Genomic DNA, 15,397 nt, shown 5'->3' with positions numbered 1-15,397 from the left:
TCTAGGGGTACACAGTGCCCTTCCAGAAAATGCTGTCTAAATCTATATTTCCTGGTGGTTCCACTACCTTCCCAACTCCACTGTCTGGGAGGGAGGTGCCCCTTTCAACTCAAGGCACAGATACCTACTTTGTACATGGAAATACTGAGGGTGTTACTTTGACACAGTTTCTTGCTAATTCAACTATAGACAGGAAAAATGTTGCAACCTTTACGGGAACAGAAAATCCAGGGAGTGTTGGCATTGGGTGTGGCATCTGCTTTGGCCTTGGGCTGCCATTTGTTATATATGTAGAGGGAGGGGAGTAATATCTATGTATCTATGCAGTAAAGGAGGGGAGTATCCATTCCTGGGAATTTGAACCTCTGTGAAATGTCCAGAGAAAAGGCACCTTGGAGGTAAAGGTACTTGACACCAAGTCTGGTGACATGAGACCTGGATCCACGTGGTGGAAGGAGAAAACTGGGCTTCCAGCATGTTTTTGTCTGACCTCCACACCTGCACTGTGGTACACACACACACACACACACACACACACACACACACACACACACACACACACACAGGATTGTTTATTTTACTCTTATTTACTTTTAAAATTATATGTATGTGTTTGTGTCTCTGTAAAAGTGTCAGATTCCCTGGAACTGGGGTTCCAGGTAGTTGAGAACTGCTTGACATGGGTGCTAGGAACTGAACTCAGGCCCTTCTGTTCTGAGCCCTTCCCATTCAAACCACCCAGTCCACTCTATGACCCCTTAGACTTGCAGCCGTACTATACTGAAAACTGAATTTAGTCCAACTTCAGAAGTCCCCATAGTCTTTCACAGTTCAACACAGTTTAAAAGTCTAAAGTCTCTTTTGAGACTAAGGCAATCTCTTTACTGCAACCACCTGTAAAATATAACCAAAAAGTGTATCAGATGCTTTCAGCACACAATGGCAGAGAACATACATTACTATCCCCAAGGGGAGGGAAGGGAACAGTGAGGAAACATTAGATAAAAGCAAGATGGGAACAAAACACGGCAAAGTCCAGGTCCTGCAGCCCATACCCAGTGTCACTGAGCGTGACTGGCCCTTCCCTCCCATCTTTCTCCCTGAAACATACATCCTTCTCATGTTCCACTCCTCTGTGCAGCTCTCCTTGGCAAATATCCATGGCTCTGGCATGTCTAACATCCTGGAGTCTCCAGTTTCACAGCTTCATGCAATGGCCTCTCAGGGCTTCTGAAAGCTCTCGAAGGGACTTCCCTACCATATACTGCCTGGCCTCATCAGCGCTCCTGTACCACAGAGGAGGACTCCACAAACCCTTTACTCATGTACCTTTCACGACTCTGAAGCCAGAACCATGTGGATGGCAGTTTGAAGTGTGGCTGCCCCCTTGAATCACATTTACTGTATCTTTCCTTTGTTGTTGCTTTTTAGGAGCAGAAAACTCCTTAGTCTTTCCTTGGGAGCTTAGCTGGGTGGGGTCTTGCCCTGAGGACACCCTCCCTTTATTCTATTTTGGATCAGGCCGTTCTTTAATATCCTTATCTCTTTTAGCACAAGCCTTGGTTCCAACATTAAATTTCTATGGTGCTCTTTTTCTTCTCAAACTGTACATTTTGTATTAATTTTTGCTCCACTTGCTCTTTTTCATTGTATATTTGCATACGAGTAAGCACATAAGAAAGTCAATATTCGCTTGTCTTGAAATTGCTCTGCCAGTGAAATTGTCTTAGGGTTTCTATTGTTGTGAAGAGACACCATGACCATGGCAACTCTTATGAAGGAAAACATTTAATTGAGGTGGCAGCTCACATTTTCAGAGGTTTAGTCAGTTATCATCATGGCTGGGAGTATGGTGGCATTCAGGCAGATGTGGTGCTGGCTACATCTTGATTAGAAGGCAACAGGAAGTGGACTATGTAGAGTAGCTTGAGCAAAAAGAGACCTCAAAGCCCGCCCCCACAATGATGCACTTCCTCCAACAAGGGCACAGCTACTTCAACAGGGCCACACCTTCTCACGGTGCCACTGTTAATATTCAGAACCCGCCCTTTGGTGCTACCCTGTGTCCTGACGTAAAAGTCTCTTTTTAAGGAAAAACTCCACTCATTTCTCTCTCTCTCCTCTTCTGCTTCTCTCCCACAAGGTGCTCACCTCTGGAACCCCTCATCTTTCTCTGTCTCTCTGTCTCTGTCTCTGTCTCTGTCTCTCTCTCTCTCTCTCTCTCTCTCTCACACACACACACACACACACACACACACATCTTGAACCACAGCTGTGAGGCAGAAAGGGAGCACACTGGCTATGACATGGGCTTTGGAAACCTCAAAGCCCACCCCGAGTGACACACCTCCTCCAACAAGGACACATCCCCAATCCTTCCCAAACGGTTCCACCAACTGATGACCAAGTATTCAAACATCTAGGCCCACGGAGGCCATTCCCACTCAAACCACCACAGTTCCCACCTTCATCTGTGAGGCCCAAGAGGATTCTCAGACATCTGTTTGTTGTTGTAGGCAGGTGAATCATGTGGTTGACACTGTGCCTCAGTTGTACCCATTTTAGAAGTCACAAAAGTGAGGCCAGGAATGTAGTTCACACCCTTGCTCAAGGTCACACCGGGGTGAGGGCAAAGTGTGAAGTAAAATGCAAACAACTTGAACTCTGTCATTATTATTTTTTTTCTAGTTATCCCTGAGAGATACAATCTTCATTTTCGGTAGACAAACCAAGTCCAGAAGATTGTCTCAGAAGGTAGGAGGAACGCTGCTCATTGACTCCTCTTCGGAAGGAATTCATTTCCTCGTGGCTTCTGCCCTGTGGCTTAGCCCTCCAGACGGGAGCTAAGTTCTTACCCAGCAAAAGTGAGTGTCTTTCCTTCTTAGCATCCCAGCACCGACACAGGTGATCTCAAACTTACCACATTCCAGGTTTCTAGAAGTTCAAGGTAACTGTGCAAACTGGAAAACCAGTGGTGCTTCTGTGTGCATTACCTTTCTCCTTGTTATGGCCAAATACCTAATGAGGAATGACTTGCGAGAGGGAGGATTTACTTTGCATCATGACTTGAGGCTGTTCTCCTTTGTGCAAGGAATACAGACATTCCACTGGGAGCAGCTTGTAGCCGTGGCAGCAGGAGTGTGGGGTTGCTTGCTCACATCTTGCGGATCAGGAGGCAGAGAGAGGACATGAAGTGGATGGTACCATAAACTCCATGCCCGTCCCTCAGAACTCACTTCTTGTAGCCAGGACCCATCTCATAAAGGGTTCTACAACCTTTCACAACAGCACCATCAGCTGCAGACCAAGAGCTCAAACACTTGAGCCTGTCAGGAACTCAAATGGTTAAGAGTTGATTTTTTTTTTTTTTTTTTTTTCAAGACAGGGTTTCTCTGTGTAGCTTTGCACCTTTCCTGGAACTCACTCTGTAGACCAGGCTGGCCTCATACTCAAGGATCTGCCTGGCTCTGCCTCACGAGTGCTGGGATTAAAGGCGTGAGCCACCACTGCTGTTGATTTTTGAGCATGCTTAATTAGAGCAAAGAAATCTGTGGCCAGTCCTGTGCTCGCACCCAGAATACACTGCTTCCAGACTTGTGCTCATACCCAGAATGCACTGCTTCCAGACCTGTGCTCATACCCAGAATGCACTGCTTCCAGACCTGTGCTCATACTCAGAATGTACTGCTTCCAGACCTGTGCTTGCACCCAGAATGCACTGCTTCCAGTCCTGTGCTCGCACCCAGAATGCACTGCTTCCAGACCTGTGCTAATACCCAGACTGCAGCTTCCAGACCTGCAGGCTACATTGTGTCATTCTTTGTCATGGAGTCATCAGAGGTCAGAGCTGAGGACCTGTTGGGAAATCTGGTCCCATCTACTGAAGGACAAGGAGTCTGAATACTCCATCAGTGAAGGACTGGCAGTTCCCAGAGCTGGGATCAGCATCTAGAATCCCAGGGCTCTCAGTGTGGTACTGAGAGCCAGCATGCCAGGCTGTCCTGTGTACTTCACTGTCGAGGCATGGCCTCCATTTCTGTGTGCCGAAAGATTCCAGAGTTTTCTAAACTGTGGATCTCTTCGTCTATCTCATCTACCTGGCACATCAACTCATATTTTTGGAAGTTCATTTTAAAATTGTGTATATACCGGGTTTGATATAATTCAGTGCACATGTATAATGTGTAATGTTTACACTGATTCACAATTCCATTTCCTTAAACATCTGTTTTTCCTTTGTGCTTGGTACTTTTGGGGTAAATGTCAGACATTTCTAGTTTATATGTATGGGCATTTTGCCTGCATGTTTATCTGTGCACATGCATGCAGTGCCCCACAGAGGCCAGAAGAGGGCGTCGGATCCTCTGGAACGGCAGATAGAGGTGGTTGCTGGTAGCTCTTAACTACTGAGCCATCTCTCCAGCCCTGTGTTGGAAACTTTCAAACACTTCTCTGTTAGTTACTTATAAAATGTTAATTCTGGCCTTGGTGCTAGACTTGGAACACCCACCTGAACAGAGCCCTCTGATCTCCTTGTGTCTGGGTATCTGTGACTCCACCCTCTCACTTTGGAGACCTGGCAGTGTGTCTTTGTCCTTTCAGATGGTCTGCACGAAGATGAAGCTGGTTTACGCTTTCATTCTGGTGGTGGGCGCGCTCTGCTTGTACTTCAGCATGGAGCCTTTCAAAGAACTGCCATTTGTTCTCAAGAAAGATCAGGGCAAGTTCCTGCGGCTTCCGGACATAGACTGCAAGCAGAAGCCCCCTTTCCTCGTGCTGCTGGTGACTTCCTCCCACAGCCAGCTGGCGGCTCGCATGGCCATCCGCAAGACGTGGGGTAGAGACACAGAGGTGCGGGGGCAGCACGTGAGGACCTTCTTCCTTCTGGGGGCCTCCGACAGCACCGAGGAGATGGACGCCACAGCCCAGGAGAGCGAGCAGCACCGTGACATCATCCAGAAGGATTTCAAGGACGTCTATTTCAACTTGACCCTGAAGACCATGATGGGCATGGAGTGGGTCCACCACTTTTGCCCACAGGCCACCTTTGTGATGAAAACCGATTCAGACATGTTTGTGAACGTTGGCTATCTGACCGAACTGCTGCTGAAGAAAAACAAAACGTCCCGGTTCTTCACCGGCTACATAAAGCCCAACGACTTTCCCATCAGGCAGAGGTTCAACAAGTGGTTTGTGAGTAAGTTTGAGTACCCCTGGGACAGGTACCCACCTTTTTGCTCTGGTACCGGCTACGTCTTTTCCAGCGACGTGGCGAGCCAAGTGTACAATGTCTCAGAGAGCGTTCCGTTCCTCAAGCTGGAGGATGTCTTTGTGGGGATCTGCCTGGCCAAGCTGAAGATTCGGCCCGAGGAACTCCACACCAAACAGACCTTCTTCCCCGGTGGCTTACGCTTCTCCGTGTGCCGCTTTCAGAAAATTGTGGCCTGCCACTTTATGAAGCCCCAGGACCTGCTCATTTACTGGCAGGCCCTGGAGAGCTCTCAGGAACAGGATTGCCCTGCTGTCTGAGGGGAGCCTGCGGCCCCTGGGACAAACTTCTGATGATGATAACCTTTGGTGATGCTTTGGGAAGATCTGGGATGGCCTTGCTGGGAACTGTCCAGGGTAGAGAGAGAAGGCCGAGAAAGACAAAGCACTGATCTCAACGCCCTGCATACGCAAGAATGGAACACACCCAGAGTAGCGGCTTGTTCCCACTTGGCACCCAGAGCAATAACAGATCTCATCTTTCAGGCCTTCGCACTATGTTCTCAATGTTTGAGACACGCCTTCATCTGCTCATGTCAGGGCTCAGTATACTTATGAAGCCATGGATGTGATCATTCCCATTTGACAGGTTAGGAACCAGCAGCCAGGGTCACTCCCTTGTCCAAAGACTCACAGCCTGCGGACTCAGCAGGAATGAGAATCAAGTGCTATCAGAATTCAGTTGGTGTCCCCCAACCGAGTGTCCCATTCTTTGGGAGAGGGTGGTGGTGGGAGGAGTTTAGGGTGGGTGTCTTAAAGCTAACTAGCATCCTTCTGTCCCTTTCCTGAGTCCCCTGCCCCTCACTTCCCAATCCTTATACTTTTTAAATGCTAAGTCTGGGATGAACCAGCTTTCTCAGGCCTCTCCCCTCATTTGAACGATGTAGCTAGGCACTGAGTCTGTTAGCTGCTTGGTACCTAGTGCATCTTCAATATGGTCCTAGGAGACATGCATGCCTGCAGACATGAGTTCACCTCCATGCTGGAAGGAAACTGGGTTATATGACCATATGAATCAGCCTGAGAAGCCATTGCTGAGTCTTGCTGTATAGGCTGACCACACTGCTGAAACCCCAGTGAGGGTGACATCTCCCCTGAACTTTCTGGGGCACCTGGCCTCTGTTGTGGATGTACTGATGGATTGATGGTGAGCAGTGCCAGCCCTGGAGCACTTCAGTTCTCTAAGTTCAAACTCAAGGGCAGCCAGGCACAGGCATGGTCTCTATGGGTGTCCAGGAACTTTGCTGGGACCTAGGCTGGTCCAAGCCCCTGGAATGCAGAGCATGGAGGTAGGGGCTCTCTCTGCATCTGTGATCCTTCCTGACCCCAGCTCTTCACACTGGGTTTATCACATGGTCACAGATCTGCTGAGTGTTGTGGTTTGGAATTTAACCCTGAAGGTTTCCAGAGCTGGGTAAAACCAGGGGCTCATGGCCATTCAGCCACTGTCTCCAGACACGTAATCTTGCTCTGTACTGCAGGAATTATTGCTTTCCCCTGCTTTTTACTTTACTAGATTTTACTATGTGCTTGGAGCAAAGGCTTCATGTGACTGTGTAATTGTAAGCGTCACAATATGCTCTCATCTGAACTCAGGAAAACTTACTCAATGGTCAGAACACTGTTAGGTTGGAGGAGGCTGGAAGCTGCCTTCAGGGCTCGTTTCCACACTTGTTCTTGTCCCTCCTCTGAATCTCTTCCATAACTCTTGAGAAAAATTCTTCTGTCTGCATCATTCTTCAAAATCATACAACATCAGGTTCTGGACCCTTAGTTCAGAATATGTGAAAATCTGAGCCAGGTAGAGAGAAAGGGTAATTATTCCTGGATGTGTGCTAGTGACTACATACACCACCAAAACCACACCCAACCTGATCTTCTTTTGACAGAAGGGGAAGCTAGGGCTTCTAACAATATGGTGGCTTTGCTGTCTTGTGGATGGAAGAGCTGGCATCAGAACCCGGCACCAGCCTCTCTGCGTCAGACCTTCCCTTCATTTATTCATTTGTTGGCCATATTTGCTCATTGCATTCACATACATCATGAGCAAGGTCAAAGTTAGGGGTCTGCAGAGAGCAGACCCGAGTAAGCACTCAGTGCTGAGAAGACGGTCGGAAACAGGTTCTCGTGGTCACCTGTGCTCACGCTTGCTGTTGCATTGAAGATGGCAGGCATCCTTTGCAGGTAGCCATTCTTCATTCTTACAGCCAAATTGCTTGTCAGCAGAGGCAGCTGAGGTGACTCAGTGACTCACCCAGGGGCTGAGATGTGGGACCCATCAGCCTTCTCCACTGGCACACCATGAACATACCTTCCATGTGCTTACTTCTCTCAGAAGCTTGGGGCTGTTGCTACCCAAGGAGTCACCAGCATCTCCCTTTCCCGCACACTGCCACCTCTGTCCTGGGTGTTGTCTTGAGTGTTGGTCTACTTCTTCCTGGTTCTGTCTGATTTCTGTGATTTGGTCCTGGGGCTATCCATAGAATTCTTACAAACCTCCTGCTTAGACTAGCTTTCTCATGAGGCCATGTGCGTTTCGCACACGCACAAACGACAGACCCAGGTGTCTACATGCAGGCACCAGGCTAGTTTTATCACTTGGGATGTGACGTAGTGAGCGCCTCCGATCTTCTCTGTAGTGTGTTAGGTTGCCTTGTTCTCTTGCCTTTGCACAATCAGCTGCACACTTGTCACCAGGCAAGTGTGTGCCAAAGGCCAGGTGTGCTCTGGTGAGGACGTGAGCTGAAGGAGTGAACTCACAGTTACACACCCAGAGGGTTTCTTGAACTCCAGCCTGCAGGCAGAAGTGAAACACACACACCGCCCTGCCGAGCGCTTTTACATCACAATTGCACCCGCAGTAACACTCTAGTGCCCACCGCTGGCCTCAGGATGCTGGTTGGAAAGAACAAAGCCAGGAGGCTTCAGACATCCTCTGGTTTCTCACAGAGTCTGCGGCCTCATGGCAGACTAAATAATTAACAATCCGAATTTAATATGGTAGCTGCTGGGCACCGTTTAAAAAATAGATGAGATGGTGTTTACATTTTCTCCATCCCTTCATGTGGAAGCATTTGCTCTCTCACACCACATTTTTAAAATTAAGAATTAATTTTCTGTATCCATCGCATTGGAACTGGCATCTTAGCCTTTTCTAGGCTGGGTCTCTCCTGGTAGATTGGGACGTTTACTCCTCGCTCGGTCTGGGACTTTGACTCAGGTGTGTTGGGGAGGAGACACCTGTAGTTATCCACAGGTCCTGAGGGGGCTTCCCAAAGGGGATGCCTGACACCAGCCAAGCGCTGCAGGCCGTGAGGGTGCTAGCCTGAAAGTGAACACCAGTGTCCCTTCTGGCCTGGGTAACGTGGTTCAGTGGGTTAAGGTGCTTGCTGCCAAGTCTGGCAAATATAGTTCAGTCCTTGAGATGCACATGGTGAAAGGAGAGAATTGACTGTCACAGCTCATGGTGGGCCTGCACACACGTGCATGCACAGACACAATAAATAAAATGTAAACAAAACTAGTATTTTTGCAAAGGTTCCTTCAAACACTGACTTCCAAGGCTCTTTGCTTATTTTTATTTCTTGGTGGCTCTCCATGATGCAAACCCCTGTGTGTGAACACTGGCAGAGATGTATTAGATTCCCAGTACACCTCCAGGGTTTGCAAGGTGCTTTCATTTGGCTGATAATTTGATAGGAAAATGTGTTGGGGGCTTGCCTCAGGTGTTGCTGGCTCCCTGTCTTTTAACCTAACTCCCAGGATAAGACAGATCCTCAGAGATGGCCTTAGATTATTCCTGGAGGTGAACAGGGAAACTGTCCAAGCTCAGAGTTGAGATGGGGCCTGAGATGAATGAGTTGGAATGAAGCATAAAAACAAGAGCAAAATGTTTTAAATCAATTAAAAGCAGCATTCTCTAACTACCAGGTATAGTCATTTTAAATACAAGTAGAAATATGGATTCTGTGGCCAAATGTCTTTGTGTGTGTGTGTGTGTGTGTGTGTGTGTGTGTGTGTGTGTGTGTGTTATTGCTTTGTGGTTTTGGTGCTGGGGATGGAGCCCATGGCTGCACACATGCTCTCTCCAAACCCTGTTGAGTTGTTTTGCACCATGCATTTTACTACCTCCATGCAGGGGGTCATGGGACCAGCTCCCGATGCCTGCAGCCAGTTGGAGTGCTGTGCTGGGTAGTTATGACTGTTAACTCGACACAACCTGGAATCACCCTGGAAGAGAGTTTTAATGAGAAATATCTCTTTATTATCAATTGATGTAGGAGGACTCAGCTCATTGTGGGTGACCCTGTTCCCTAGGCAGGGTGTCCTAAGCAGTATGAGAGGAGAAAGCCAGCTGAGGGCAAGCGAGGATCAGTGTTTACCCTGTCTCTGTTGGACCACGGATGTGCCCCACTGCTCTAAGTTCCTGCCTGGCTTCCTGCAGTAAGACACTGCAGCCTGGGATTGTGAGCCAAATAATCCCTTTCTTCCTTCCCTACATTGCTTTTTGTCAGGGTATTTATCACACTCACAGAAACGAGGCTAACACTGATGCTCAGGGCCATACCTACTCAGGGTCTCCGACCCTTCTCACACCACCACGCCCCTGGATGTCATCGCCAGTGCTAACCCTCTGTCCCAAACAGAGGGAAGCCCAGCAAGCTGTGAAGCCCCTCTCACAGAGGGGGAGAGCTGACTCATTTCACTCGGTCACATAAGACAAAAAAACACCCACCGTGACTGGAAGCAACCCGTCCAAAACTGAGGGCACTTTGTGATCAAATTTGATTTCCTAAAGGATAAAAAAAATTAGATGTCTATGTTGTTGAATGGTGTTTGAAATTGTCATTTGCCTGTGCATTGAGGAGGTTCTACAGGCTGGTACTGTATTTTGGGAGCGGGTATATGTATTTATGATTTGTTAATAATGATATTTATCTTTAATAAAAGTTGAATTATAAGCAGCATAATGTATGTGGGTGGATCTAACTTACAGCTCCTCTGAAGTTAGCAATATCCATATGGTCTAAAATTGGGCTTTTTTTTTTTTTTCCATTGATGTTTGTGTCTGGAAAGATTTTTTTTTTTAAAATTTAATTTGGCTTTGATTTTGTATGCTTAAGGAAAGTATTGCTGAAGAGCCTTGCTTACCTTTGAAGTACAAGGGGACTTCTTGTTTCAATCATATTTTGGAAGCAAAGCCACAGAACTTGACAGTTTGAAAGGCTTCCAGGGGCAGTCAGCCTTGGGTGAGCAGTGTGGAGCTCCTGGTAATTATAAATCCAGACAGTAGGCAACCATTCTTTGGAATTCTTTTCTCTCTGGCATACTTTTCTATTGTTTAAGCTTAAGGAATTGACTTAAGCTTAATCCTATGAATTGACTGGCTGTGCCTTCGGTGTCTTTGGTAATCATTTGTTTTTGAGGTACAGTTCGGATCCTTGATCTCTCATGTATTATTTAAATGGAAATAAAGTGGATGAACCAGAAGTGTCTCCCTTTGACTCTGACAGGACTGTCACAAATCTCACGCCACGGAGCCCTGGAAACCTTTGTACCCATGCTCTGTACTGCTCACCTCCTCTGCCAGCCTCAGGGACCAAACAAAAGCTGGAAGCCAGCAGGGAGGGCCAGAGGGCTGGGCATGGAAGTGCAGGGATGCCTGGAGATGGGCAGCTTCCAATGACACTAATTCTCCTCATCCACCAGCTACACCTTGCCTCTCCATGACACTGTGGAGCCTGTCCGTGGGCCCCTCGAAGGCTGGTTCCATCTGCAGCTCTCGTACCCACTCCCTTCTGGAACAGTCCCTCAGCACACAGCATGCTCTCCCTGTTTACACAGACTGTCTTCCAGACTGCCCCCCTCCAGTTCTGCCTCTTTTCTCTTTTTCTCTTGGTGCAAAAACCCTTCCAAAGAATAGCCTTCCCCAGGGTGTCTTCACCTTGTTCCCCTCATCCCAGTATTTCCTAACCATCCTGGTGGAGGGGCAGCACCCTCCCTCTGGTGACTGCTCCTACCACATGGGAGGGCAGAGTCTGACTTGCTCCTCCCCCACCTCCCAAGGCTCTCATCCCTGCATTCCTCTGCTTTATGACAGACACAGTGGTCTGCAGGGATTATGAAGAAGCCAGAGGAGGTGCTAGGGACATGGATCGGTGAATACAGTGCTTGCCACATGAGCAAGAAGATCTGAGTTTGGATCCCAGAGCTGTTGTAAAGCTGGGAACAGAAGTGTGTTATCCCAGCCTCCTGACTGTGAGATGGGAGATGAAAGTCCCTGGAAACTTGCAGGCAAAGTGGCCTGGTATACAAAGTGGCACATGCGTCTAACAAGTGGAACGTGAGAAATGACAGTGGAGGTTGTCCTCGAGGACTTCCACAGGTGTACTGTGACACCTATGTGCTAGAATTCACACATGGAAACACACACACACACACACACACACACACACACACACACACACACGGAAAATAACTGTGGTATAATGATTTCCTTTCCATTGGAGGACAACCTAGATAGAGGAGCTTGTTTTCTTTCCACTGTGTGGGTTCTGGGAATCAAACTCAGGTTGTCAGCCTGGGTGACAAGCGCCTTTACTGGCTAAGCCATTTCACCAGCCCAGGTAACTTTCTGTAGCCATACCCAACTAACACTGGTTGGATGAAGAAGCAGCTGGTTATTGTCTTGAAGCCTTATTGATCTGCGCTATCCTGTGGTGTAGAACCGTTTAAGGTACTAGAGAAAGGTGGTCCTACAATGTCTATTTTAGGTTTGTCAATGATTCCGGTCCTTATGACCAATGTCTATGGACCTGGGAAAGCGTCCTTTCCATCTGGCATGTGCAGGTGGGGAGGGTGAGCCAGGCCAGTCACAGCCAGCCCCTCATGGCAATCGCTGTGTATTCTCTTCTTGTTTGGAGGCACTGTGGTTCTGCAGGCTTTGTGGGCACCGCCCTTTGTCAGTACAGATGGAGCTTGAACTCAGCAATTAGAGCTCTTTCTGTGATGAGACCCAGCCCACCCTCAATTAGATAATATTTATATTAGTGCAGTGAACAGCAGAAATTCTGGTAATGCTCGCCTCAGGTGAGAACCGAGAACACCAGACAGGGAGGGTCTCGGACACAAGCACCCAGCTCCGTGTTCAGAGAGTGAAGCTGAGTTCCACTGACCTGTCGACCAGAGATGACACCAGAACCAAGCAAGGCTTTCTACTCCCTTCTTCCTGGTTTGGGATTTCAAATACTACATTAAACCATAGTGCTTGAGGTGAGATGCTAACCATTAGGACTTTTCTGTGATTTGCTGGTTCTGAACTGTGGAAGAGGAGACCCCATGCATGAGAAGCCCCGGACTCAGAGGCTCAGAGAATGGAAAGGGTTTGTCAGGGTAGACAGAAGTTCAACCCTGTTGCCTTATATCTGGAATTCAGATGAGGGCTCAAGGCACAGATCTTACAGGAGGCCTGACCGGTATAGATCAGTTTCCCACCAGCTTCTGGACCAGTGACTGCCGCATATCAATGCAATAAACCTGCTAGAGCTCCCTCCCTCCTGACTCCCTTGACTTCTTTCCTTCTTCCTTCCCTCTTTCCACTCTGGCCTTGAACTCACCATCCCCTTGACTGGCCCTCCTGAGCACGAGGATTACAGATGTGTACTACACCTGGCAGAAATTTATTCTCTATTAAAGACAATGACAGCTAGGGAGGCTGACAGTACCGTGTGGCTGTGATGAGTGGGGATGGGACAGGCACCAACAGTATTCCTGAAGAACCAGAAAAGCTCTCCAGGGAACGTACAAGCCAATGGAAACCCAGTGAGCCCTATTCACACAGGAGTAGCAGGGGCTCCTGGATAGATGGCAGCAGGAACATGGTGGACCAGGGAAGAGGATGCTTGTGTATGGAGATCAGAGTCGGAAGAGGGTGGGCAGGGCTGGGGCTGCTGTGTACTGTCTGTGCCCCAACCCCCCCAGATTCACATGCTGAAGCCTATTTCTCCATGTGGTCATGTTTGGAGCCTGTCTTAGGGTTTCTATTGCTGCGAAGAGACACCATGACCATAAAGGAAAACATTTAATTGGGGCTGGCTTATAGTTCAGAGGTTTAGACCATTATCGTCATGGTGGGTGGCATGCAGGCAGACATGGTGCTGGAGAAGGAGCTGAGAGTTCAACATCTCGATCTGCAGGCAGTAGAAGGAGACTGTGTGTCACACTGGGCGTACATGGAGCATCCGAGACCTCAAAGCCCACCCTCACAATGACACACTTCCTCCCAGAAGGCCACACCTACTCCAACAAGGCCACACCTCCTAGTAGTGCCACTCCCTATGGGCCAAGTATTCAAACACAGCAGTTTATGTGTGTTTACCTATTCAAACCACCACAGAGGGCTTTTGAGAGGTAATGTCCTTGTGGATGGGCTCGGTGCTTTGAGAAGTAATGAATTAGTCCATGAGAGTTCCACCCTAATGGATGGGCTCAATGCTTTGAGAAGTAATGAATTAGTCCATGAGAGTTCCACCCTAATGGATGGGCTTGATGCTTTGAGAGATAATGAATTAGTCCATGAGAGTCCCACCCTTTCTGCCACAGAAGATACAGCATAGAGGGTAAGAAAATATGTTTGTATAATAATAAGAATGTTTTTAGCAGGAACTGAGTTGACCAACACTTTGACCCCAGACTTCCAGAATTGCCTGATGTTTAAGCTGCCACACGAGATATTTGTTCAGGAAGTCAAAGTTATTAAAACAAGACTAGACAATTTGGGGCCCGATGATGGCTGTCTTTATAATGTGATACACGGAATTCTGTTATGGTTCCCTGGGATTTTGTGCTCTGATCTCTGGGACAGAAACCAGTGAGATAGCACAGCTGTGGCTGTGCCATATTGCATGACAAAACAGATTTTGCAGATGTAATTAAAGTTCAGGATCAGTTGACTTTAAGTTCATCATAGGGGCATGACTTGGATGAGTCCAGACTGGGAGTCCTTTGAAAGCTGAGATTGCTCTGGACTGCACAGAGGTTCCAGAATGGGGAAAGAGTCATTTCACAAGCTGATGGTGGGTGTGCATTGGGAATGGGAGGCCTCAGCTAACAGCCAGGAAGGAGATGGGGCCTCAGTCCTGCAGAGCCAAGACTGTTAGCAACACAGAGTTGGAGTGGTTTACCCAGTACCTCCTGGGATAGCCTAAGATACACACAGCCTTTCTCTGATGAGTGTGGCAGGCTTTCTGCCTTCAGGACTGTGAGGTAGCAAGCAGGTGTTTAATGCTATTAGTACAAGCAGTGTTTAATGCTAACTCTAAGGCAATTAGTTGCAGGATGTAGTGGTTAGTTTTTAATGTCAACTTTATATAAGCTAGAGTCATTTGAGAAGAGTGAATTTCAACTGAGGAATTAATTAAGTCTAATGGCCTGTGAGCATGCTTTTGGGGGCATTTTCTTGATTAATGATTGATGTGGGAAGAACAATCCACTATAGTGATGTTGACATGGCTGTATAAGAAAACAAGCTGACAGCATAAATGCTATAGCGGGGGGTGCGCACTTTGTCCGCTTGGAGGCACACTCTGTGGCAGCTGTATGACAGAAAGCACAAGCTACAAGAGCAAGCCATAAAAGTGCTTACTAGCAGTAAGCACCATCCTTCCTGGGCCTCTGTTTCTGTTCCTGCCTCCAGGTTCCTGCCCTGACTTCCCATGTGATGGAGTGTGTTGCTGGAGGGCTTTTCTCCAGGTTCCACCAAGCCCTGCAGTCCTACAATCCACATATAAAATAATCACTCAGACGCTTATATCACTTATAAACTGTATGGCCATGGCAGGCTTCTTGCTAACTGTTCTTTTATCTTAAATTAACCCATTTTTATAAATCTATACTTTGCCACGTGGCTGTGGCTTACCGGTGTCTTTACATGTTGCTTGTCCTGGCAGTGGCTGCAGTGTCTCTCCCCCTTCTTCCTGTTTCCCCAATTCTCCTCTCTCCTTGTCCAGCCTATACTTCCTGTCTGGTCACTGGCCATCAATGTTTTATTTACATAGAGCGATATCCACAGCAGGAATGGGACCTGAGAGTTGTAAGTTGAAGTAAACCCTTTCCTCCCAGGTTGCCTTTG

The 15,397-nt window shown here is 47.8% G+C and overlaps 1 protein-coding gene across 1 annotated transcript in view; it reads left to right on the top strand.

Annotated features, from left to right (window-relative positions):
- B3galt5 (beta-1,3-galactosyltransferase 5) overlaps positions 1-10,758 on the top strand; it is a 47,500-nt gene extending 36,742 nt beyond the window's left edge. The window contains exons 2-3 of the mRNA XM_028879926.2: positions 2,689-2,864; positions 4,603-10,758. Coding sequence (XP_028735759.1) covers positions 4,603-5,529 — 927 coding nt within the window. The 5' untranslated portion in view covers positions 2,689-2,864 and the 3' untranslated portion in view covers positions 5,530-10,758. The remainder of the gene's footprint in view (positions 1-2,688; positions 2,865-4,602) is intronic.
- The last annotated feature ends 4,639 nt before the right edge of the window (positions 10,759-15,397 follow it).

Source organism: Peromyscus leucopus, chromosome 12 (genome assembly GCF_004664715.2).
Source record: "Peromyscus leucopus breed LL Stock chromosome 12, UCI_PerLeu_2.1, whole genome shotgun sequence".
NCBI classification, from domain to species: Eukaryota; Metazoa; Chordata; class Mammalia; order Rodentia; family Cricetidae; genus Peromyscus; species Peromyscus leucopus.
Note: the sequence above shows the minus strand (reverse complement) of the source record. Positions and strands in the feature narration are given on the sequence as shown.